We start from the raw sequence: 24,260 nt of genomic DNA on the forward strand, positions 1-24,260 counted from the left end.
ACAAGTATAGGGCAGCTACAATGGGGTGAGGCTGGTGGAATGGGACCACAGTGTGCTAACTATACCCTAAATCAGTGGTACTCAACTATGGCCCTCGAGAGCCAATCCAGTCCTGGTTTTTATTCCAACCAGGTCAACATTAGTCAGTTGCCTCTTAGATACATGTTCTCTGCCCCACACAGCCTCTCTATATAGGGTCTCAAATGTGCAGTTTTGAAAGAAACATGTATTTATATTTTACACACGAGGTTAAAGGAATTTCTGTTTGCATAAGAACATAAGAACGTTTACAAACGAGAGGAGGCCATTCGGCCCATCTTGCTCGTTTGGTTGTTAGTAGCTTATTGATCCCAGAATCTCATCAAGCAGCTTCTTGAAGGATCCCAGGGTGTCAGCTTCAACAGCATTACTGGGGAGTTGGTTCCAGACCATCACAATTCTGTGTAAAAAAGCGCCTCCTATTTTCTGTTCTGAATGCCCCTTTATCTAATCTCCATTTGTGACCCCTGGTCCTTGTTTCTTTTTTCAGGTCGAAAAAGTCTCCTGGGTCGACGTTGTCTATTCCTTTTAGGATTTTGAATGTTTGAATCAGATCACCGCATAGTCTTCTTTGTTCAAGACTGAATAGATTCAATTCTTTTAGCCTGTCTGCATATGACATGCCTTTTAAACCCAGGATAATTCTGGTTGCTCTTCTATGCACTCTTTCTAGAGCAGCAATATCCTTTTTGTAACAAGGTGACCAGAACTGAACACAATATTCTAGATGAGGTAAAGCCATGCTTTCAGATAGTGTTGCAGTTCCTGGGTCACCTGGAGGGTGAAATTGTCCCCACCCCTTCAAGCTTTCCTGTCAATAACCAATCAGCTGCTTCGCCTCCTGACTGACATGCTTTCAGCCAGTGACCCAGAAGATCTAGGAAGTGACCTCCGAAGCAAAGCATAAAACAGACTTCCTTGTAGGCAAAGCAAGTTTTTTTTTTTAACCTGATAATGATAAGAGAAAACTATTCAAAAGTATCCTGCTATTTTACTTTTGATATTTCCTCTAAAGTGCATAATTTGTGTAATAATTTTGTTTCTTTTTTTCAGTTAATGTTTAAAAAAAAAATATATATATATATATATATATATATATATATATATATATATATATATAACAGTTTTGCTATTTTCACCATGTTGCAGCAGTGAAACTAAATCACTTAGCATTACCATCTGTACCAGTACCAAAAGTCTGAAACTTTCTTACATCAAATGTGAAAACATTTTCAAACACATGCTGGTCAACATCAAAATAAACCAGGGAATGCAAGCAGTTTGACATCCGCACCATTTATATTAAACCATTTATTTATGTTTTAAAACAGCACATTTCGCACAAAAAAAAAAAAAAAAAACAATGACCGTTGTTTGAACCTGGTCGGTTACATGGGTAACTGTATGTAAACATAACATGATATAATTGTACATTTGTAAGTCGACCTGGATAAGGGTGTCTGCTAAAAAATAAATAATAATAACTTAAATGCAATCTAACACAACCACAATTTCAGCAATCTCCAGACCGATCACAGCCCGTTGAGAGTTATTATCATGCAACTGTCAATGTCAAATATTCAGAACAAAATCCACCCATTGAGGAATACCGTCGTGCAACTGTCTGTAACACAACCCAGCAGAATCAGCATCGCAATGAGCCACAGGCCAGACCCCAACAGCAGCAGGAACAACGTCATTGGGGGCAGAGGTTAAACAAACAAATTCAACAACAGGAAAATGACATGTCATTTATTCACAAACAGCCAGATTTGCATTACTTGGAGACACAGCACAAAACACAACAGCAGAAATCATGACTTTATCAAGAACCAGAGCCAGAGAAATTTAAATTACAGCACCACATCAATCATGCCTCAATACAGCACCACACCAATCATGACCCAATACAGCACCACACCAATCATGACCCAATACAACACCACATCAATCATGCCTCAATACAGCACCACACCAATCATGACCCAATACAGCACCACACCAATCATGACCCAATACAGCACCACAACAATCATGACCCAATACAGCACCACACCAATCATGACCCAATACAGCACCACAACAATCATGACCCAATACAGCACCACACCAATCATGACCCAATACAGCACCACACCAGTCATGACCCAATACAGCACCACATCAATCATGCCTCAATACAGCACCACACCAATCATGCCTCAATACAGCACCACACCAATCATGACCCAATGCAACACCATACCAATCATGACCTGATACAGCACCACACCAATCATGACCCAATACAGCACCACACCAGTCATGACCCAATACAGCACCACACCAATCATGACCCAATACAGCACCACACCAATCATGACCCAATACAGCACCACACCAATCATGACCCAATGCAACACCATACCAATCATGACCTGATACAGCACCACACCAATCATGACCCAATACAGCACCACACCAGTCATGACCCAATACAGCACCACACCAATCATGACCCAATACAGCACCACACCAATCATGACCCAATACAGCACCACACCAATCATGACCCAATACAGCACCACACCAATCATGACCCAATACAGCACCACAACAATCATGACCCAATACAGCACCACATCAATCATGCCTCAATACAGCACCACACCAGTCATGACCCAATACAGCACCACATCAATCATGCCTCAATACAGCACCACACCAATCATGCCTCAATACAGCACCACACCAATCATGACCCAATACAGCACCACACCAATCATGACCCAATACAGCACCACACCAATCATGACCCAATGCAACACCATACCAATCATGACCTGATACAGCACCACACCAATCATGACCCAATACAGCACCACACCAGTCATGACCCAATACAGCACCACACCAATCATGACCCAATACAGCACCACGTCAATCATGCTTCAATACAGCACCACACCAATCATGACCCAATACAACACCATACCAATCATGACCTGATACAGCACCACACCAATCATGACCCAATACAGCACCACACCAATCATGACCCAATACAGCACCACACCAATCATGACCCAATACAACACCAATCCAATCATGCCCCAATGTTTAAAACAGAACAGCAAGGAAATTACAAACCACAGCCAGACCAAAAACAACGACAGCGGGAATGTCGCCCAAAGAACCCAGAACCAAAACAACGAAAACCTTTACAACACCACGATAAGGACCCACATATCCAAACAGAAAGGCAACAACAACAGCTTCCACCAGAGGCAAGGCGACGGGAGCGCCAAAGCTGCAATAAAAACCCAGAGCCAAAGCGACTTCAACAAAGGGAAAGCTACAATAAAAACCCAGAACCGGAAATCCTGCTTTACAAACAACTGGAAAGAAAAGCATTTTAAGACACCAACGCCGAAAACAATACTGCATCACACAACTAGTGAAAAACTTAAAAGGCAGGAGTCATGCTTCAAAACTCATGACAGCAATATATCTTGTTGACCTTTCCATCAAGGTTTCTTTGAAAAATGCGGAACAGCCTACAACGTCTGTTTACTGCACTACAAAGCAACACACACGTCCTTCTTAATCAAATACTTGTACAGGACAATGTCTCCCAAAAAGCAGAGATGTGGCCCAAGTCAACACACATCACACACTTTTAGGAAGCCACATATAATGGCATTCTTCTGCATTCCCATTAATGAGAAAGGCCAATGCCAGATTTTCCCTGATGTGCAACTGAAAAAAGACCAAAAGCATGCTCAGCCCCAGCCACTGCCAGATGAAGATGACAGTGAAGAACGAATAACACCTTTGCAAAAAGCCTTGGAAGATGGTGATGAGCACACTGTGACAGAACTGTGCAAACCTTATTTGAACACACCGGCCGTGCATCCCCAGGAACATCCAGAGCTCTTACTGAGAGATGCATCCATTCTCACAAAGTATCATGCACAATTTCTGACTTACACAGCTTACACACCAAAACACACTTGCGCTTCTTGTGACAATGTGTGCCACAGAAGAGAATGTGTTGAAATAGCTGGCATGCAAACAACACCAGAAAATGACAGGTGTCTGAATCGAATGATTTACTTAGATAATACCAACACACCAGCAAAGTATGTCTGCCACTACTGCCTGCAAAAGTTTTGCACCAACAAACTGCCACCCCGATGTGTCCTCAACCAAATGGCCATCGCCAGGATCCCTCCTGAAATTTCATGCCTCAATGATGATGAAAAAATTCTTATTCAATGTGCAAAACCATTTCAAGTCATCTCAAGAATGTCTCCAGTTTCCACTAACAAATAGTTGCCTCAACGGCAGAGGGTTCAGAAAGTGCATGGCCGAATCTTTCACCTGCCCTTGCCTCTTCAGGAAACCCTGAGCAACCTGCCCCCGCCAAACCAAGCCTTGCCAGATGACTTGGAACTGCACATCCTGGTACGCGGTGCACCAACAAAATCCCAAACTGTTTGGGAAGACATTGTGGATCTCAATAAAGTGTACAATGCTTCACAGAAGTTGAAGGAACTCAATCCTGTCTACAAAGACATCATCTTGCCACAAAACTGTCAACTTGCTTACTAATCACAACTTGAACGCATTTCAATGTCATTCTGACACTGAAGAAGAAGATGACGATGAAATCACTGTGGAGGAAACAACCAAAGAACAACCTCACCCCAAAGAACCTTTGCTACGTAAGGTTCAACCGGAGGAAGAGGCCGTCATTTACCACAATTACACAATATATCCCATACACAGTGAAAGAAAGAAAGGCACGGCGACTGATCTTTACAAATGCTACACATACAGGATGACGCTCTGGAAGACTGCGAGAAAAAACTAGACCTACTGTGTTTCCCAGACTTGTACACTCATGGAATTCATGGAATGCATGATGAACGGACACCCCATTTGAATCCAGCAGAGTTTGTCAAAGCTCGGCTTCAGTTATGCCATGCACAATTTAGGCTGAATCAGCAATATATCTCTCACCTGCAGCATCAGGCCAATCTTTTCCAGATTAACGAAGGACCTGGACTGACCTGGGACAATACATAAAGGAGGTGAATGGACCAGGGTTTGCAAACATGCCCAACACTGAACTTGTCGCACGAGATCCTGTCAGTGCATCTCGGTTCATGCACAACAAGTTTTTTGCTATCTTGAATGTTATCACATCCCCAAATGGCCCTCTGAGGAAAGTTACACATTACTTTGCTGGCTGGAAAGCACTCAAACCTCATGGCAGACTCTATCATCTACCACGGAGTAGTACAGAAGTCAGAATCAATGACTACAGTCCAGCCATTTTGCTAGCTTGGGAAGGCAATATTGATATTCAGTTCATTGGTGAACAATCTACAGCCCTCAACCGCTGCATTACAAACCTGAGAAGAGTTTTGCCCTTGGCATCATGAATGACATCAACTCAAACAAGTCTCTGGCCAGCAGACTGTGAAACGTTGCACTCCAACAGAGAATGTGGTGTACTTGAAGGAGCAGACAATCGCCTAGGCCAGCGGTTTTCAAACTGGGGTACTCGAGCTCTCCTCAGGGCGTACTCGAGAGAAAACCTGTAACAGCTGACAATGTTTTTTTTTTTGTAGTCGTACTTTGCGACTTTGCAATCGAATTAACAATGTTGAATCTCCTTTCAAATAAAAGCACAGCCGTACGGGTGTACATTTCCTTTCTGTTGGGCGAGGTTAACTCTATGAATACAGCCGGCAGCTGACAGTGAGTGATCAGTCTACGGGCTAAAAAAATAAATAAAAAAATAATAATTGTATGATGTTGCTTCTTTTAAAAACGTGTAGTATTTACTAGGTACGTTGACTTTCTGGAGTTTCAATGTTCAGTGTGTTTTATCTAAGTTTATGTTTTTAAATAACAGTATTATTGAGTTGAGCAAGCCCTGCTTCGACAGTGAACTCACTCACTTGTTCTACGCTGCAGCCGGAGCGACACGACTTATCTTTACTCGCAGTGCTTGTGTGTTTTTTTCACTGTGACTAATTGCATTAGCCTACGCGTGTAAAAGCAAAAGCGCGCTATTATTATTATTATTATTATTATTATTATTATTATTATTATTATTATTATTATTATTACAAACATGGGATCGCAGGATTTAAAAAAATAAATAAATAAATCCCGAACTCCTGGGATTGGGAAGTTGAGTGTGTTCATATCATACAGCGAGAGCCCATCAACAATCTGTGTGGCCGCTGATTCACATGAACAGAGGACTGCACTAAACACCAACATGGAAGCATTTTGCTAAAAGGCATTTTTGACTTTCCACTTTCTGCAACCATTCTTCCTGCTAGAAGCCAAGTTAGAAGCAACAATTGTGTATTTATTAGTCGAAAAAAAAACACGCTTCTTTCATTTCCATCGGCTAAACTAGTTTCCCCCGGCTGGCTCCCATGCCCTTTAAGAAAGTTTCCCAAACTCAAAGTGGAAATTCCCTGAACACGCCCATTTCCGTCATTGATTGGATAGATTAGAACAGGTCTTTAAAATGCTCTACTCTCATTGGCCCTCTTCGCAGCGATCATAACATTTCCTGGTTTTTGCAAAAGTTTCTCTCAAAAATGTTTCATGTGATGAAAAAAAAGAGGTTGTAATTCGGCGAGAAGAAATATATATATAAATATACTGTATGATTATTAAATAAAATAAACGGAGATAGTACAACCACAATGGGTTGTTTACATGTTTTCCGCTAATTTTAAATGATTTTTACACAGCTGTTTTAGGTTCTAAAGTCGGTAAGTTGTTTTTAACATTGTCTATTTGTCGTATTGATCTGTGTTGTGTTTGAATAACAACGTTATTGGAACGCGTTCTTTCTCGACCCCTTTTCAAGTCTCTCTCTCTCTCTCTCTTCCTCTTCCTCTCTCTCTCCCTTCCTCCCTCTCTCCCTTCCTCCCTTCCTCTCTCTCTCTCCCTTCCTCCCTTCCTCTCTCTCTCTCCCTTCCTCCCTTCCTCTCTCTCTCTCTCTCTCTCTCTTCCTCTCTTCCTCTTCCTCTCTCTCTCCCTTCCTCCCTTCCTCTCTCTCTCCCTTCCTCCCTTCCTCTCTCTCTCTCTCTCTCTCTCTCTCTCTCTCTACTGGGAAAATATTCTGTACGCCAAAAATTATATATTGTAGAGTCAAACTGAACAGGATTGTGGGTCACTTTTCTTCCTTTCTTCTTTCTTTGTAAGTGAAAGCATTATTTTAAATTATTTTTTAGTTAAAGGGTTTAAAATATATCTCAACATATCAACAGTATTTAGCGGGTTCTTGGCCGCAGTAGCTTACAGTGTCCACCAGATGGTGCCCTTATCTTACCTGTTTTAATAGCGTCCACCCACAGTTTCCTGTATCTTTTTCTGCATCAGTAAGTAACCCATTTACTGAACACCAGGCTGGATAATATAACTCCTGTAATAACTGTATTATTGTCAATGCAGAGTCTAGCAAGAGCCTGATTGCTCCTATTTTAGTAGTCTGTATAAAAGACTACAGCTCCCATCATTCCCTGGGGGCTGTAGTTTTAGTTCTGGTCATTTTGGTAACACCACTTGCTATAACCAGCACGGCTCCCTTACCTTTTTGTGCAGTTTGCATCCTGAGTGCTTCTTATTGTAATGTGTTATTTTTGTGTTGCTTTGACTGTGAGCTGTTGGGTTCAGGCTGTTCAAGCTTATCAGCAGCATACAGAGATCAGAAAACAGTGTATATATATATATATATATATATATATATATATATATATATATATATATATATATATATATATATATTAAATGTGATTATGGACTGAAATAAGTTAGTATTTTGTTGGAAATTGACTGTTAATTGTGAGGAAAACATAAAAAATAAAAAATGAACGTTGTCATCGTATCTAAAAACAGCAAACTAACAAGAAAATTGGAGTTAGGAGGCTGTGAGGTCCAGTGGTTAAAGAAAAGGGCTTGTAACCAGGAGGTCCCCGGTTCAAATCCCACCTCGGCCACTGACTCACTGTGTGACCCTGAGCAAGTCACTTCACCTCCTTGTGCTCAGTCTTTCGGGTGAGACGTAGTTGTAAGTGACTCTGCAGCTGATGCATAGTTCACACACCCTAGTCTCTGTAAGTCGCCTTGGATAAAGGCGTCTGCTAAATAAAGAAATAAAAAATTGGTAGGCTTTACGTACTACGTGCAAAAGAAAAAATGCAGCCTTCTCCAGTGGTGTAACTAGGCTTGGAAATGTGGGTGAGCCCCAATTTAGGTTGGACGGCCAATGACCAAAGGTCTGACGTCACAGACAGCTGTTCAATTTGAACCCACGTTGCTCTCAAATCTTCATTAGAGTGCTCCCTGGTTGACTTTCCCAAAGATGAAGTAACAAACGAATCATCCAGTCGATTTGGTCATTTTCTCTCCAGACTTTTATTTTCAAATGTTGCCATCTCCACTGCTGAAGTAGAATATATATATAGAGATATAAATAATAATAATAATAATAATAGCAATTATGTCATTTTACTTCAACTTGGCATTCACTTAGTCACAGATTTGGGTGGACTTGATGCATGGGCTTGCAGCGATCCTGAATTTCTGTCGAAACGGGTGGTTTAATTTGTCGTTGTATTGTTGTTGTCTATAGCAGAAGATCTGCTAGTGTATTTTGAGAGATGAAGGCGTGTTCAGCACGCAGCAGACTAGATGTACTCGTGTGTGATACTGGAACTCGCTTTAACAGTAGACAAGTAAGCGTCTTTCTGTCCAATGAGCTATCAAAATGGAAAAGAAAAAAAAAGAAACATCCCATTCATTTTTAGTTCTTTGCTTCATTACACGGTTCAGTGCCTGACTTTCTATTTAAACAATAACTGCACTCAGACACTCAATCCAATGCTGTCACAGCCAGGGTTGAAGTACGAAAGGATCAAGACCCAGCAATGCGATTAACACACATTAAAAAAGATTAATCGCGTTAATGCGATTAATTGACAGCCCTACTTTATAGAATTGAGAGCAACATCTAGTGATCTGACACGTTGGAAGTTTTGTTTTGTTGGCAATACACTAGCGGGGCACCAGATGGCGCTGTCGCCTCGTCTATAAAGACACTTTGGCTGATCTAGTTGTGTCTAATGCAGAACTGAAGAGCAGCTCCTGAACTCACAGTCACATCGAACACGGACTATGAACAAAACAAATAAAATGTATTTTTAAGCTGCTTTTAACTAAAATCTTTTGTTTTGCAGGTGCTACTTTTTGGGAGTGAACTTTAAACAGGCAGACAGAAAAAAACACATTCTCCAGCCCCTAATATGGCGAATAACCAGGATCGATCCAGGCGCCCCCCGAAAATGTACTTGGTAATGACCGAGTACAAAGCGAATGACCAGCTGGAAGGCGCCATTCGCATCCTGCAGGGGAGTCTGTGTCAGAGGCAGGAAGAGGCATTAGAAATGCGCCCTCAAGTGGTGGCGGCTCAGAAACGCAACCGGTCTGAACAGGTGTGGGTTAAGGTGAGTAGTGGTGGTACTGTCTGAATGAGGGGAAAAGAACTACACCTCCCAGCATGCCTCTGCTTTAGCAGCTGTAGTTCACAGTTGTGTGTGTGTCTGCAGTGGAAACACTGCAAGAGAATGTAGAAAAACTACAGCTCACAGCATGCCTAAGCTCTCGCTGCACCAGCAAGGGATGATGGGGGCTGTAGTTCTTTACACAATTAACATTCATCTGTGCTTACTCCAAAACTAGAGAAATAACCATCATTTTACACAAGTTCAAGTGGTTGTAAGGACAGGTTACAGAATAAAAACTACAGCTCCCAGCATGCCTTAGCACCCGTGGCACCAGCAAGGGATAATGGGAGATGTAGTTCTTTGGATCCCCCCTTTTAGATTGTGCTTGAATGAAATCTGTGTTATCAGAATTAAAAAACTACAGCTCCCAGCATGCCTCGACACCTGTGGCAACAGCAAGGGATGATGGGAGTTGTAGTTGTTTGCATTTCCTCTAGGTGCTGGACTCAGGCCACGTATTAAAGGTTGGGAAAGGCGCACTGACAGAGATCAGCGAGGACCTGGCTTCCCTTCTACAGCCAGTGTCCGACCTGCAGGAGAGGCTGGCTCTGTCCAGCAACCCCGCCCGTCTGCTGCGATTGGGCAACCTGCACCTGGGGGCGGGGCTTCGTGTCCAGCTCCACCAATCACGGGAAAAGGCCCCGGGAGTGTTGCGATACGTGGGTCCACTGCCAGGGGGCAGTAGTGGGGTTCATTTTGGAGTGGAGCTACAGGTGAGTGTTTGCAGAAAACACTATAGAGGCAAGCCTTAAAGTGACCGTAACTGTAAAACAGGTCCATAGATTTTATAAGCCATGCACATCCATTCTATACTGTAGGTCTCAAATATGCAGTTTTGAACGATGTTTTAGCAAAGATTTTAAAACATTTGGTACTACACTGGAATTCAAGAAATATAGTTAGTGTTGCACTTCCTGGGTCATCTGGAGGGTGAAATTGTCCCCACCCCTTCAGTCTTTCCTGTCAGTAACCAATCAGCTGCTTCCCCTCCGGACTGACATGCTTTCAGCCAGTGACCCAGAAGACACTGCTGGGGTGAAGCAGTAACAGACTTCCTGGAAGACAAGGCAAGCAAACTGAGTACTGTCTTTAGCCTAGCATAGTATCAGATGTATTAAAATTAAATTACAACTTTACTATTAATATTATTTAATCATTTAGCAGACGCTTTTATCCAAAGTGACTTCCAGAGACTAGGGGGTGAACTATGCACCACAACTGCTGCTGCAGAGTCACTTACAATAGGACCTCGTTTTTACGTCTCTTCCAAAGGACGGAGCACAAGGAGGTTCAGTGCCTTGCTCAGGGTCACACACTGCGAGTCAGTGGCTGAGCTGGGATTGAACTGGGAACCTCCTGGTAACAAGCCCCTTTTCTTTAACCACTGGACCACCAAGCCTCCTATTATCTTTCAACGCTGCGCATTTGAGCGCTGTGTAGCAGAATGGGTCAGATTCATGGAAGTGTTTGACAGTGTGTGTGTCTCTGCCCAGGGCTGGGCTGTAGGTCACGGCTTCACTAATGGCTCCTATAAGGGGCACCAGCTGTTCCAGTGCCCGGAGAACGGGGGCGTGTTCGTCCCAGTGAGCCGGCTGGAGCGGAGTGGGGGGGAGGCGGAGGTCCTGTCCCGAGGAGCAGACTGCTCCATCACGCCTGGCAACCGGGTGTACTTCCACATGGAGAACACGGAGCAGCATGGAAACGTGGCGTTCTGCGGAGTCCTGCCCACCAAGGAGGAGCTGGGGGTCTTCGTGGGAATCAGACTGGTAATGTTAATAATAATAATAATAATAATAATAATAATCGTATTAGATGTCTTTCTCAGTGTCTTCAATTCAATGACAGTTTCCACTAGTCCAATGTCTTCAATCCTCATTTAAAGGAGTGCTGAAGGTCACATAGTCTCAGTGTTTGTGTTTGTGTTTGATTTATTCCCAGGATAATGCTGTCGGCTCTTGGGATGGTTATTTCAAAGGGACCCAGTTGTGTAATTTTCCGTCGCCTAACTATGGCATTCTTCTACCCATCAGTAAAGTTGTTAAAGGTAATATTCACTTTCATTCTCACTGAATATCTTGGGATCCCTGAATTTCTGACACCCTTCATGTATTTCTGTTCTTTCAGTTATTTCTGAGAGAAGCCAGAACACCCGCCTGCACAGAAAATCACACAGAGGTAAGAACTTACTGGACATTTAAAACCGAATAAAACAACAAGGAACTCCAGCAGTCTAGTAAAGCACACACAGCCAGCACACCCAATCCAGCACATCTACTACGCATATCCCCATCGGAGAGCTCGCTTCTTTCCTATATGAAAGACACACACACTATGATAAACGTATATTTGATTTTAATGGTAATTTTTTCCCAAGTGTTTGTAAAAGCTGAGGAACTGTGTCAATATTCGTGAACATAAAGAACATAAGAAAAGTTTCCAGTGTTTCTACTACTTCAACTAAAAAAACTTTCTCTGTGCTAAACTTGTAGTGTCCTGGGTTAACTTTATCAAGACCATTTAGGATTTTAAAGACTTCTATCAAGTCCCATTGTTTTCCTTCTTATATCTAAGCTGAAGAGATTCTTTTAACCTCATAGCTCATGTCATTAGAACTGGGATCAGCCTAGTTTCTCTTCTCTCTGTACCTTCTCAAGTGCAATGATGTCTTTTTTGTAGTGAGGTGACCAAAATTGCACACAGTATTCTAAGTGGGGTCTAACAAGGGCATTGAATAATCTTAGCAGAACCTCTAGACCTCCGTAGCTGGGGATTCCACAGGGAGCCTTGGCTCTGTCGCTATGTGACACAAAGATACCGTTGTCCTCACTGAGCTACAGCGGCCCCTACTGGCTAAGTGAGCTCAAACTGCAGAGCTGGCCTTTATCCTCCAGGGGGCGGCAGCTCGTATGCACGTTGGAGCTCCTGGGGTAAAGAGGCGACTGGCTTGGGGATCGAAGGACGCCCGCCTACCTTCAGCTCTCCTGAGCTGTTGTGAGGAGTAGCTGCAGAGAGGGAACGTAATTGGATAAATTGGGAAGAAATCAGGGGTCAAATAATTGGGCACCTTTTTAATGAATAATGTTGCTGTGTTTATTGCAGACCACAGTCCTGAGATCGAATCTGGAAGTACAAAGTGGTACGTCGGCAAGAAAGAGCATCCAACTAAGAAGGAAGCTTCAGAAAGGACAGGTGGGTTTTACATTGATTACAATTAGCAGTACGCATTTCTGTCGGTGATCTTATCTCTGCAGAGGCGATACAGTGCAGGCGGTGGTGCGTACGCATGTCACACTGCACACATTACAACCCTCATCTGGAGAACCTCTTATCCCATTGCCATGAAACCTGGTGTTAATATTATTTAGCGCAAGTTATTCTGAATTTCAGATTCTGGAGATATAGTTGGGTGTCTCCCTGTCTGTCCATGCATCTGTCTGTATGTCACATCTTTTACATGTGGAAGTTATTCCACATATTATAGATCATTCATTGTAATAAATCATGATACTAACACTGAATTTGTTAGCCTAATCTAGCTCTTAAATATCACTTATCCAATTTTCATTAAACTTTTCGTCATCATTTTCAATTTACAGCCATTGAGAGAGACAGATGTTACTGACATTTTTTTTTTTAGAAAGAATATTAGATTTGAAGTATAATTTAGGCATGTCCTGGTTTTGCAAAAATGTCAACATTTTTAAGAATTTGTGTTTTTTTCATACAGGTAGAAGTGGGGACTACTCGGGTCCTTCAGAGGACCCCTCTAGAGTTCCCAGAACAGTGCCTGTGCGTCACCACCTCCCAGAACCCCTGCGATTGGATGAAAACACACAGGCTTCTCCCCCAGTTCCTCAGACCAGCCAATCCTCTCCTTCCCACACTCACATGTCCCGCCCAGATCACCAGGGCAAACAGTCTGAATGGGAGGGACCAGGTCTGGAGGTTAATTCCATGGTTCAAGTCAATGACCCTCCCTTATATGGTGTAATTCGATGGATTGGGAAAATAACAGGCTATCCAGATCCAATAGCAGGACTAGAACTGGTAAATTTCCAATTGGAATTAGTTGTTTTTTTTACAGTAAAAAGGTTTTTTCAGGGCCTCCGAGGGTCTCGCATGGTGTGCAGGGGGTCACACAGTCAAGTGAGCACAGGGGTCTCTGAGGGTCTCCCCTGGTGAAGGCACGGCCGCGTGGTGTGCAGGGGGAGTCACACAGTCAAGTGAGCACAGGGGTCTCTGAGGGTCTCCCCTGGTAAAGGCACGGCCGCGTGGTGTGCAGGGGGGAGTCACACAGTCAGGGGAGTGCAGGGGTCCCCGAGGGTCTCCCCTGGTGAAGGCACGGCCGCGTGGTGTGCAGGGGGAGTCACACAGTCAGGGGGGCGCAGGGGTCCCCGAGGGTCTCCCCTGGTGAAGGCACGGCCGCGTGGTGTGCAGGGGGGAGTCACACAGTCAGGGGGGCGCAGGGGTCCCCGAGGGTCTCCCCTGGTGAAGGCACGGCCGCGTGGTGTGCAGGGGGAGTCACACAGTCAGGGGGGCGCAGGGGTCTCCGAGGGTCTCCCCTGGTGAAGGCACGGCCGCGTGGTGTGCAGGGGGAGTCACACAGTCAGGGGGGCGCAGGGGTCCCCGAGGGTCTCCCCTGGTGAAGGCACGGCCGCGTGGTGTGCAGGGGGAGTCACACAGTCAGGGGGGCGCAGGGGTCTCCGAGGGTCTCCCCTGGTGAAGGCACGGCCGCGTGGTGTGCAGGGGGAGTCACACAGTCAGGGGGGCGCAGGGGTCCCCGAGGGTCTCCCCTGGTGAAGGCACGGCCTGCGTGGTGTGCAGGGGGAGTCACACAGTCAGGGGAGCGCAGGGGTCCCCGAGGGTCTCCCCTGGTAAAGGCACGGCCGCGTGGTGTGCAGGGGGAGTCACACAGTCAGGGGGGCGCAGGGGTCCCCGAGGGTCTCCCCTGGTAAAGGCACGGCCGCGTGGTGTGCAGGGGGAGTCACACAGTCAGGGGGGCGCAGGGGTCCCCGAGGGTCTCCCCTGGTAAAGGCACGGCCGCGGGGTGTGCAGGGGGGAGTCACACAGTCAGGGGGGCGCAGGGGTCCCCGAGGGTCTCCCCTGGTAAAGGCACGGCCGCGTGGTGTGCAGGGGGAGTCACACAGTCAGGGGGGCGCAGGGGTCCCCGAGGGTCTCCCCTGGTAAAGGCACGGCCGCGGGGTGTGCAGGGGGGAGTCACACAGTCAGGGGGGCGCAGGGGTCCCCGAGGGTCTCCCCTGGTAAAGGCACGGCCGCGGGGTGTGCAGGGGGGAGTCACACAGTCAGGGGAGCGCAGGGGTCCCCGAGGGTCTCCCCTGGTAAAGGCACGGCCGCGTGGTGTGCAGGGGGAGTCACACAGTCAGGGGGGCGCAGGGGTCCCCGAGGGTCTCCCCTGGTGAAGGCACGGCCGCGTGGTGTGCAGGGGGAGTCACACATGCATCGTTAACAAATCATCCCATAGTCTCTGTAAGTCGCTTTGGATAAAAGCTAAATGACTAAATAATAATAGTAATAATAATAATAACAGCACATCTTATTAACTAAGTAATAGTTCCTTCTGTTCATGTAAATTCAAGTAAACAGCCTTGCTTTTTATGTTTCTTGTTCCTCGTCTCTCAGGATGATTTCCTGCCAGCAGGCACTGACGGTACCTATCTTGGGGAGCGATACTTTCATTGCACCCCAAACAAAGGTCTCTTCGTCAAACTGAAAAACTGCCGCTCAGATTCTAGATTCCCCGCCCACCAATTCCCAGCCAATCAGATCCAGCGCTGCAACTCGATAGGTGAGCATTCAAAAAATAATTCTATTATATTTAGAAACGTAATAAATTCAATGACACACATTTCCACTAGAAGTCTTTCTCAGTGGATGTGACCCATTTTGCATTTGCATTCGCTACAAATGTACAGTTCGTAAAAAAGAAACACATGTTATTGTAGCTCACATGGATTTCATTTAACCCTGTGGTACTGCACTGTGGTAACAAATTTCTCAGTTGCCTTTTTCTCAGGATATCGCTCAAACTTGCACTTCCTGGGTCACCCCAGCAGTGTTTTCTGGGTCACTGGCTGAAAGCACGTCATTCAATAGGAGAAGCAGCTGATTGGTTGATGAAAGGAAAGATTGAAGGGGTGGGACAATTCCACCCTCCAGGTGACCCAGGAAGTGCAACATTAACTAAAAAGTATGGCTAGTGCTAACAGATTTCTAACCTAGTGGAGTACAATGAAAATACATGTTTGCTGTGACATGTGTTTCTTTCAAAACTGCACATTTAAATCTGTGTAGTGAATGGAAGAACACAGCAATGGAGCTACAGTCACTGTCAGGGTCCGTCTCTTGTGTTTCGGTCACTGTCAGGGTCCGTCTCTTGTGTTTCGGTCACTGTCAGGGTCCGTCTCTTGTGTTTCGGTCACTGTCAGGGTCAGGCTCTTGTGTTTCGGTCACTGTCAGGGTCCGTCTCTTGTGTTTCGGTCACTGTCAGGGTCAGTCTCTTGTGTTTCGGTCACTGTCAGGGTCAGTCTCTTGTGTTTCGGTCACTGTCAGGGTCCGTCTCTTGTGTTTCGGTCACTGTCAGGGTCCGTCTCTTGTGTTTCGGTCACTGTCAGGGTCAGTCTCTTGTGTTTCGGTCACTGCCAGGGTCAGTCTCTTGTGTTTCGGTCACTGCCAGGGTCCGTCTCTTGTGTTTCGGTCACTGTCAGGGTCAGTCTCTTGTGTTTCGGTCACTGCCAGGGTCAGTCTCTTGTGTTTCGGTCACTGTCAGGGTCAGTCTCTTGTGTTTCGGTCACTGTCAGGGTCCGTCTCTTGTGTTTCGGTCACTGCCAGGGTCCGTCTCTTGTGTTTCGGTCACTGTCAGGGTCCGTCTCTTGTGTTTCGGTCACTGTCAGGGTCAGTCTCTTGTGTTTCGGTCACTGTCAGGGTCAGTCTCTTGTGTTTCGGTCACTGCCAGGGTCCGTCTCTTGTGTTTCGGTCACTGCCAGGGTCCGTCTCTTGTGTTTCGGTCACTGCCAGGGTCCGTCTGTTGTGTTTCGGTCACTGTCAGGGTCAGTCTCTTGTGTTTCGGTCACTGCCAGGGTCCGTCTCTTGTGTTTCGGTCACTGTCAGGGTCAGTCTCTTGTGTTTCGGTCACTGCCAGGGTCAGTCTCTTGTGTTTCGGTCACTGTCAGGGTCAGTCTCTTGTGTTTCGGTCACTGTCAGGGTCAGTCTCTTGTGTTTCGGTCACTGTCAGGGTCAGTCTCTTGTGTTTCGGTCACTGTCAGGGTCAGTCTCTTGTGTTTCGGTCACTGTCAGGGTCCGTCTCTTGTGTTTCGGTCACTGTCAGGGTCCGTCTCTTGTGTTTCGGTCACTGTCAGGGTCCGTCTCTTGTGTTTCGGTCACTGTCAGGGTCCGTCTCTTGTGTTTCGGTCACTGTCAGGGTCCGTCTCTTGTGTTTCGGTCACTGTCAGGGTCCGTCTCGTGTTTCGGTCACTGTCAGGGTCAGTCTCTTGTGTTTCGGTCACTGTCAGGGTCCGTCTCTTGTGTTTCGGTCACTGTCAGGGTCAGTCTCTTGAGTTTCGGTCACTGTCAGGGTCAGTCTCTTGTGTTTCGGTCACTGTCAGGGTCAGTCTCTTGTGTTTCGGTCACTGTCAGGGTCAGTCTCTTGAGTTTCGGTCACTGTCAGGGTCAGTCTCTTGTGTTTCAGTCACTGTCAGGGTCCGTCTCTTGTGTTTCAGTCACTGTCAGGGTCCGTCTCTTGTGTTTCAGCTTTTGCTGAGTGGACTAGCGAGGTCGTTGAAGATCACACGCCCCCCACATTCGGAGAAGAAGCGAAGGAACGATTCATTGGTTGGAAGAGAGGGATACAGGGCAACTGTAACTCCTGCTACCTCGACGCTACTCTATTCTGGTAAAAAAATAAATAAATGACCCATTCTTTTTTTTTTTTTGCTGCCTCTGTGTCTAACATGCTTAGAGATATCAGTTATGATTTGTTCATGTGCAAAGATGGCAACTGTGATCTTTCTTTCTTTCTTTCTTTCTTTTTCTTTCTTTTCATTCTTTGTTTTCTTTTTTCTACTTCTCTCTCTCTCTCTCTCTCTCTCTCTCTCTCTCTCTCTCTCTCTCTCTCTCTCTCTCAGTCTCTTTTCATTCAGCTCAGTTCTGGACACGGTGCTCCTGCGCCCCAAAGGGAAGAACGATGGCGAACTGTACCGGGAAACGAGGGCCCTGCTGCGGAGCGAGATCGTCAATCCCCTGAGAAAGTGAGCAAAGAGATAGAGATCACAGCACTGCACTGAGACAGGCTGTTAACAGAGATCACAGCACTGCACTGAGACAGGCTGTTAATAGAGATCACAGCACTGCACTGAGACAGGCTGTTAACAGAGATCACAGCACTGCACTGAGACAGGCTGTTAATAGAGATCACAGCACTGCACTGAGACAGGCTGTTAACAGAGATCACAGCACTGCACTGAGACAGGCTGTTAACAGAGATCACAGCACTGCACTGAGACAGGCTGTTAATAGAGATCACAGCACTGCACTGAGACAGGCTGTTAATAGAGATCACAGCACTGCACTGAGACAGGCTGTTAATAGAGATCACAGCACTGCACTGAGACAGGCTGTTAATAGAGATCACAGCACTGCACTAAGACAGGCTGTTAATAGAGATCACAGCACTGCACTGAGACAGGCTGTTAACAGAGATCACAGCACTGCACTGAGACAGGCTGTTAACAGAGATCACAGCACTGCACTGAGACAGGCTGTTAATAGAGATCACAGCACTGCACTGAGACAGGCTGTTAACAGAGATCACAGCACTGCACTGAGACAGGCTGTTAACAGAGATCACAGCACTGCACTGAGACAGGCTGTTAATAGAGATCACAGCACTGCACTGAGACAGGCTGTTAATAGAGATCACAGCACTGCACTGAGACAGGCTGTTAATAGAGATCACAGCACAGTGTTGCATTTCCTTGATCACCTGGAGGGTGAAATTGTCCCCACCCCTTCAGTCTTTCCTGTCATTAACCAATCAGCTGCTTCCCTTACTGAATGACGTGCTTTAAGCCAGTGACCCAGAAGACACTGCTGGGGTGACCCAGGAAGTGCAAAGGTAACCAGATCATCTGCATCATTTCTCGCCCGAAAAAAGGGTACCGGATCTGGGATCTGGGTCAGTCCTGCACAAATGAGCCTCCGTGTAATCATATCCACAAGCATGGGCTGTGGTGTATTTCACGAAGAGTCCACACATTCGAACACTAAAGTGTTCTTGAATGTATTATATTGCTGTGTATAGTAAAGTGTTCTTGATGCCTTCGTTTCTTTTCTAGACATGGTTACGTGTGCGCCACCAAAATAATGGCTCTTCGGAAAATTCTAGAAGCTGCAGGGAAATCTTCCGGATTCACGAGCGAAGAAAAAGGTCTTTTTAAAATTCTTAATTCAATTTTCTTCTTTTTTTCTTAATGCCCCCTTAGGTTTTTTTTTGATGTTTGCAATCATTCTGAGCGATTTTTGCAATTTTCTTTTTATTCTTTTCAGACCCTGAAGAATTTCTCAACAAACTGTTCCAAGTCCTCAAAGTTGAACCACTTTTAAAAATCAGGTACGATTAAAGCTGCAGTGTGTTTAGAACATAAGAACATAAGAAAGTTTACAAACGAGAGGAGGCCATTCGGCCCGTCTTGCTCGTTTGGTTGTTAGTAGTTTATTGATCCCAGAATCTCATCAAGCAGCTTCTTGAAGGATCCCAGGGTGTCAGCTTCAACAACATTACTGGGGAGTTGGTTCCAGACCCTCATAATTCTGTGTAAAAAAGTGCCTCCTATTTTCTGTTCTGAATGCCCCTTTATCTAGTCTCCATTTGTGACCCCTGGTCCTTGTTTCTTTTTTCAGGTCAAAAAAGTTTAGTGTCATTGAAGCTGCAGACAGACAGACAGACAGACAGACAGACAGCATCCCACAATCCAGTTTACTACATTCTAACATTTAGTTTCATTAAAGCTGCATTCAGGCAGTGTTGTACTTCCTTGGTCACCTCCCCTTTCAGGGCTGCTTTCCTGCCATTAACCAATCAGCTACTTCCCCTTTTGACTGACATGATTCCAGCCAGTAACATGACCCAGAAGCAATGGCTGAGGTGAAATGACTTAGGAAGTCCTTTTTTTTTCCCACCAGGTCAGGTGGCCAGAAACCCCAAGACTGTTATTTCTATCAGCTGTTTCCAGAAAGAGAGACAAGGGTTCGAATTCCTTCTGTCCAGCAGCTTCTAGAATGGTCTTTCGTCCACTCCGACCTCAAATTCAGTGAGGTCAGTTTGTTTGCCTTCCTCAAATATTATGATAATTAAAATATTACACAGGGCTGTGCAAGTACTCAGAGTTATTCCCTTCACCACGTTTCAAGTTGTTGGGTAACACAAACAACACAAAATCAAACGTTCCCTGGTTTGCCCTCATCTACGCAATTATTGAGCACTGATCAGTGTGATTTAATATAAAACCTGTATCTGTGATTATATGTTTGATATAAAGTCATTTATATGTTTGATATAAAATCATTGTGATTTTGCTAGTTTCCTTAGAACTGCGTCATATCTGCAGTGCATTGTGGGATTGTAGTCCTAGTTTGAACCTCTGTTTAAACTCAACAAACAACTACATCTCCCAGCATGCACATCGGTAGTCAGAACAGAAGCAGGCATTCATTGGCTTTGATTTGTATAGACGAGGGCAATGAGAGAAAGGCAGCTGATTTGTTTTAATTATTACCTGCAGACAAACAGTTAAAGGGAATGACCGGGGAGCACAGCACTGATAATTCTTGTTTATACACACTGTAGTAATATTTCATCTCTGCCAATCCCGCAGGCTCCTTCGTGTCTCATAATTCAGATGCCTCGATTTGGAAAGGATTATAAAATGTTCAGCGCGATTCTCCCTTCCTTACAGCTCGACATCACAGACCTGCTGGATAACAGTAAGTCTGCACTTCTGTGTTTTGAAGTGATTTGAAGAAAATAGATCTAGAAATCATCTCACTACACAGCACACTTAACCCAGTGCAGTACCATTTCTCGTTCAAAACATTTGAATCAATATAGTCATGCATTCATTCATATATTTTGTAGGGAAAGAGTACAAGTTTTAATGTTTTGCTCAATCTGTGTTGACTGTGAGTTCAGGAGCTGCTCTTCAGTTCTATAGATGTATAGCCATAGATGTGTGCCAGTCTTTATAGAAGAGCCACCGCCATCTAGTGGCAGCAAAACAAACTTGATCCACAGTGGCAGATCACTAGCTGGCTCAAATTCTCTTCCTAAATCTGCTTTCAAGCATGTCTGTTGCATTTGGTTCTGCGTGACTGGTTCTGATTTTTCCGCAGCCCCTCGCGAATGTTCTCTTTGTCAGGGGCTGGCATTGCTGGAGTGTAAGGAGTGCTATGAAGAGACAGACATCACTCCTGGGAGAATCAAGCAGTTCTGTGCCACCTGTAGTAAACAGGTAAGACACATTGGAACAGTATTTAAAGTAATTGCATCTACGAAAATAATCTCATGAATCTTTCCTGTCCTGCACTTCCATCAGCTACACAGGTCTCAAAGTTCAGTTTTGAGAGAAACACACGAGCACATGAGATTACAGCTTTACAGACACCATGTTGGGTAGCTGCTGCAGTTCTGTACAGGGTTTTATATTAGTGTTATATAGTGTGGTCCTGCCAGCATTGCACTGTGTACAGTACAGTACAGTGAGGCTCTGCCCAGCACACAGCAATGGCACTAAATAAAAACTTCACATAGTTGGATATGCTGTAGCTGACTTCTAATTTTGTTTTCTGTCTTGTTTTAGGTCCACCGGCACAGGCAAAGGCTGTCCCACAGTCCTCAGCGGGTGCGTGCTCCGGAGGGGGAGTGGCCTGTGGGTGGGGAGGAGTCTCGTGCGATGCCACGTGAGACTCTTGATTTGTACGCTGTGCTGTGTATTGAGACCAGTCACTATGTCAGCTTCGTAAAGTACGGGGAGAAGGTGACCGACTGGCTCTTCTTTGACAGTATGGCAGACCGGGAAGGTAAGGGTTAAACGCATACAGCGGTGAAACAGTGGCAATAAAGTAATGGTTCTGTATTATACTAAGGAGCAATAGTAGCACAATTATAGGGTAGCTGCAATGGGAGGCTGGTAGAATGGGACCACAGTGTGCTAATTATACCCTTTCCAAATGATCTTCAATGGCAATGCAGACAGACGGTGTACTGCAATGGCAATGCAATTGTTCTGTATTATTCTAATGAGAGATGGTAGTATAGGGCAGCTACAACGGCATGAGGCTGCCATTGGCAGAATGGGATCCCAATGAATTGATGGTGTGAACCAATTCACACTGCTGCTAATCCATTGCAGTCCAGTCCAGTCCAGTACTAAAATTAATAATCAGAAGTAATTAATATTGTTACTATTATTCATCTTATTCTTGTTTTTTCAGGAGGAGAGAATGGTTTCAACATTCCCCAAGTCTCCCCATGTCCAGAGGTCGCCCCCTTTCTGCAGATGTCTGCATTGCAGCTGAGAGATTTTGATTCAAAATCCATTCAGGGTTGTGCCAGGAGATTGCTCTGTGATGCGTACATGTGTCTCTACCACAGCCCATCTCTCAGCCTCTACAAGTGAGCCACCGGCCTCTGCAGCTTTAATTCCCTTAAAGTGATTGTAGCTGACAAAATAATTCCATAAATCTTTCTGCACTTCCATGAGCTGCATATGTTTCAAATGTGTAGTTTTGAAATAAACACATGTTCTAGAATAACATGCATTTTCATTATAAAAACATGTAAATACATGTGTGCTAAAACATGTGTTTCTTTCAAAACTGCACATTTGAGACCAATAGAATAAACGTATGGAACTATTGTGTTTGCTACAATCACAAAGAAGGGTAAAATAGTAAATGGCATTTGAATTGCTTCTATTGCTAATATGTGGTGTTTGCAATCCATGCTTCTGGGTCCTGTCTCAGTATTGAGTTTGTTTTTCTCTAAATCTACCTTTACCCGGCTGAGCTGCTCTGAGCTCGTCTGGAGAATCCTAACTGCTGGGCTCTGAACAGCCTTCCGCATTCCATTCCTTCTATTCCATTATATTCCGTTCTGTTCTATTAGGCTGACACAGTGATGACGTAGTGGTTCAAGGGGGAGGGGCTTGTGCCCTTACAGCTGAAGAAAAAAAAACGACCTGTCTTTGAGGATGTAAACAAACTGGACTGCCAGCAATCTCTGTCTTTCTGATAAAGTACGCAATAAACGAAACTATGAAAGACAGCCAGGAATTAAACTGAGCCTGCAGCTTTACACAATGTATGCTAAGATGGGTTGAGTGTTAGACAATTACACTTATAAACGATGATATGAAGAAAGAATCATTATAATACTGAATGTCACATTTTTAAAATATATTTGTCAATAGTTTTTATATTATGAATGCAGTGCTGTTTTAAATAAAAAAATAAGTGCTTTTGAAAATGGATATAAGTGTATGTGACACGATGGCTCCTACTGTGGTATGGAAGCGCTGATGCACGAGTTTATTGAAAATAACGAGAAAACAAAACGCTGAACAAACCTCCGGTTCGGGTCCAGGCTATTCCACTGCCGTCCGTGGACGGGAGTTCCCAGGGCCGGCACACAACTGACTGAGCGCCGCCTGGAGTGGCGAATGCTTAGGTCGGTCAGGGTGTCCTCAGCTCACTGCGCACCAGCGACCCCTGTAGACGGGCCGGTGCGGCTGCTGCCCTGCCTGTAAGCGGCCCAGAGCTGCGTGGTCCTCCGACACTGGAGCTCTGAGGTGGCTGCATGGCGGGCCTGCAGAGTGAAAAGAAGCGGACGGTATTTCAAATTGGGGAGAAAATGGGGCAAAAAAAAAGAAGAAATTGGCGATTCCAAATTTATTTTAAAAAAACAAAAAATAGAACAAACAAAACAGCACGATGGTCAAACAGACAAAAAAAAGCCCAGCCAGCTAACCCATAACAAGTATCGTGCTGGTCCTCCAGCGAGAGAGCAATTGTTATTTTACACTTCGTTCTCTCCCGCGCTTTCTCTCTAAACACCAACCCGAGTGAGCGATTCATGCCTCTATATACACAGCTGTGCCGCGACTCAATTGCTGATTCACTTGAATCACAGCTCGTGAACTAATTTGCACAATCCCTGTGCCCCCCATACTAATACACATTTGATCTGCATGTGAAGTGATTAATGCAATCCCCGCGCCTAAATACAAATCTACATTTTAAATCACCCGTGCTACATAGCCCACTTTATACCCCGTGCACCAACAATAACACGCCACATACAACATAAAACGCAAAGTACGCACAGGGGCACCCTGCCACAGTGCAGTTTTATGCAATGTTTTTATTGTGAATTTATTTTATTTCAATAAATAAGTTAAGGATTTGTTTAAATTTAATTTTTTTTTTTTACAAAAAATAAAGTGTTTTTATGAAAAAATCATTTTTCTTTCTTGAACAAAAAATGATATTTGTCCGGGGGAAAATAATGACTGTGAAATATAATAATTATCATAATAATACTCAGAACTTGTATGATGTTATGATGGATTA

General features: G+C 44.8%; 1 protein-coding gene across 2 annotated transcripts; it reads left to right on the forward strand.

Moving 5' to 3' along the window:
- Window positions 1-5,751: 5,751 nt before the first annotated feature.
- Window positions 5,752-24,112, forward strand: si:cabz01101003.1 (ubiquitin carboxyl-terminal hydrolase CYLD). Of its 2 annotated transcripts, none has more exons than XM_059012466.1 (18): window positions 5,752-5,787; window positions 9,294-9,560; window positions 10,058-10,333; window positions 11,114-11,386; window positions 11,559-11,664; window positions 11,745-11,795; window positions 12,720-12,809; window positions 13,348-13,667; window positions 15,261-15,426; window positions 17,388-17,529; window positions 17,762-17,884; window positions 18,971-19,062; window positions 19,182-19,245; window positions 19,818-19,950; window positions 20,510-20,618; window positions 21,024-21,142; window positions 21,491-21,710; window positions 22,125-24,112. In XM_059012466.1, exons 2-18 carry the CDS (start codon window positions 9,360-9,362, stop codon window positions 22,307-22,309), a joined length of 2,670 nt encoding a protein of 889 aa, XP_058868449.1. In that variant the 5' UTR covers window positions 5,752-5,787; window positions 9,294-9,359; the 3' UTR covers window positions 22,310-24,112. The 2 variants fall into 2 exon arrangements, with proteins under 2 accessions (XP_058868449.1, XP_033853826.3); XM_033997935.3 differs by lacking the exon at window positions 5,752-5,787 and adding an exon at window positions 6,588-6,824.
- The last annotated feature ends 148 nt before the right edge of the window (window positions 24,113-24,260 follow it).

The sequence above is a fragment of the Acipenser ruthenus genome, chromosome 44 (genome assembly GCF_902713425.1).
Source record: "Acipenser ruthenus chromosome 44, fAciRut3.2 maternal haplotype, whole genome shotgun sequence".
Lineage (NCBI taxonomy): Eukaryota > Metazoa > Chordata > Actinopteri > Acipenseriformes > Acipenseridae > Acipenser > Acipenser ruthenus.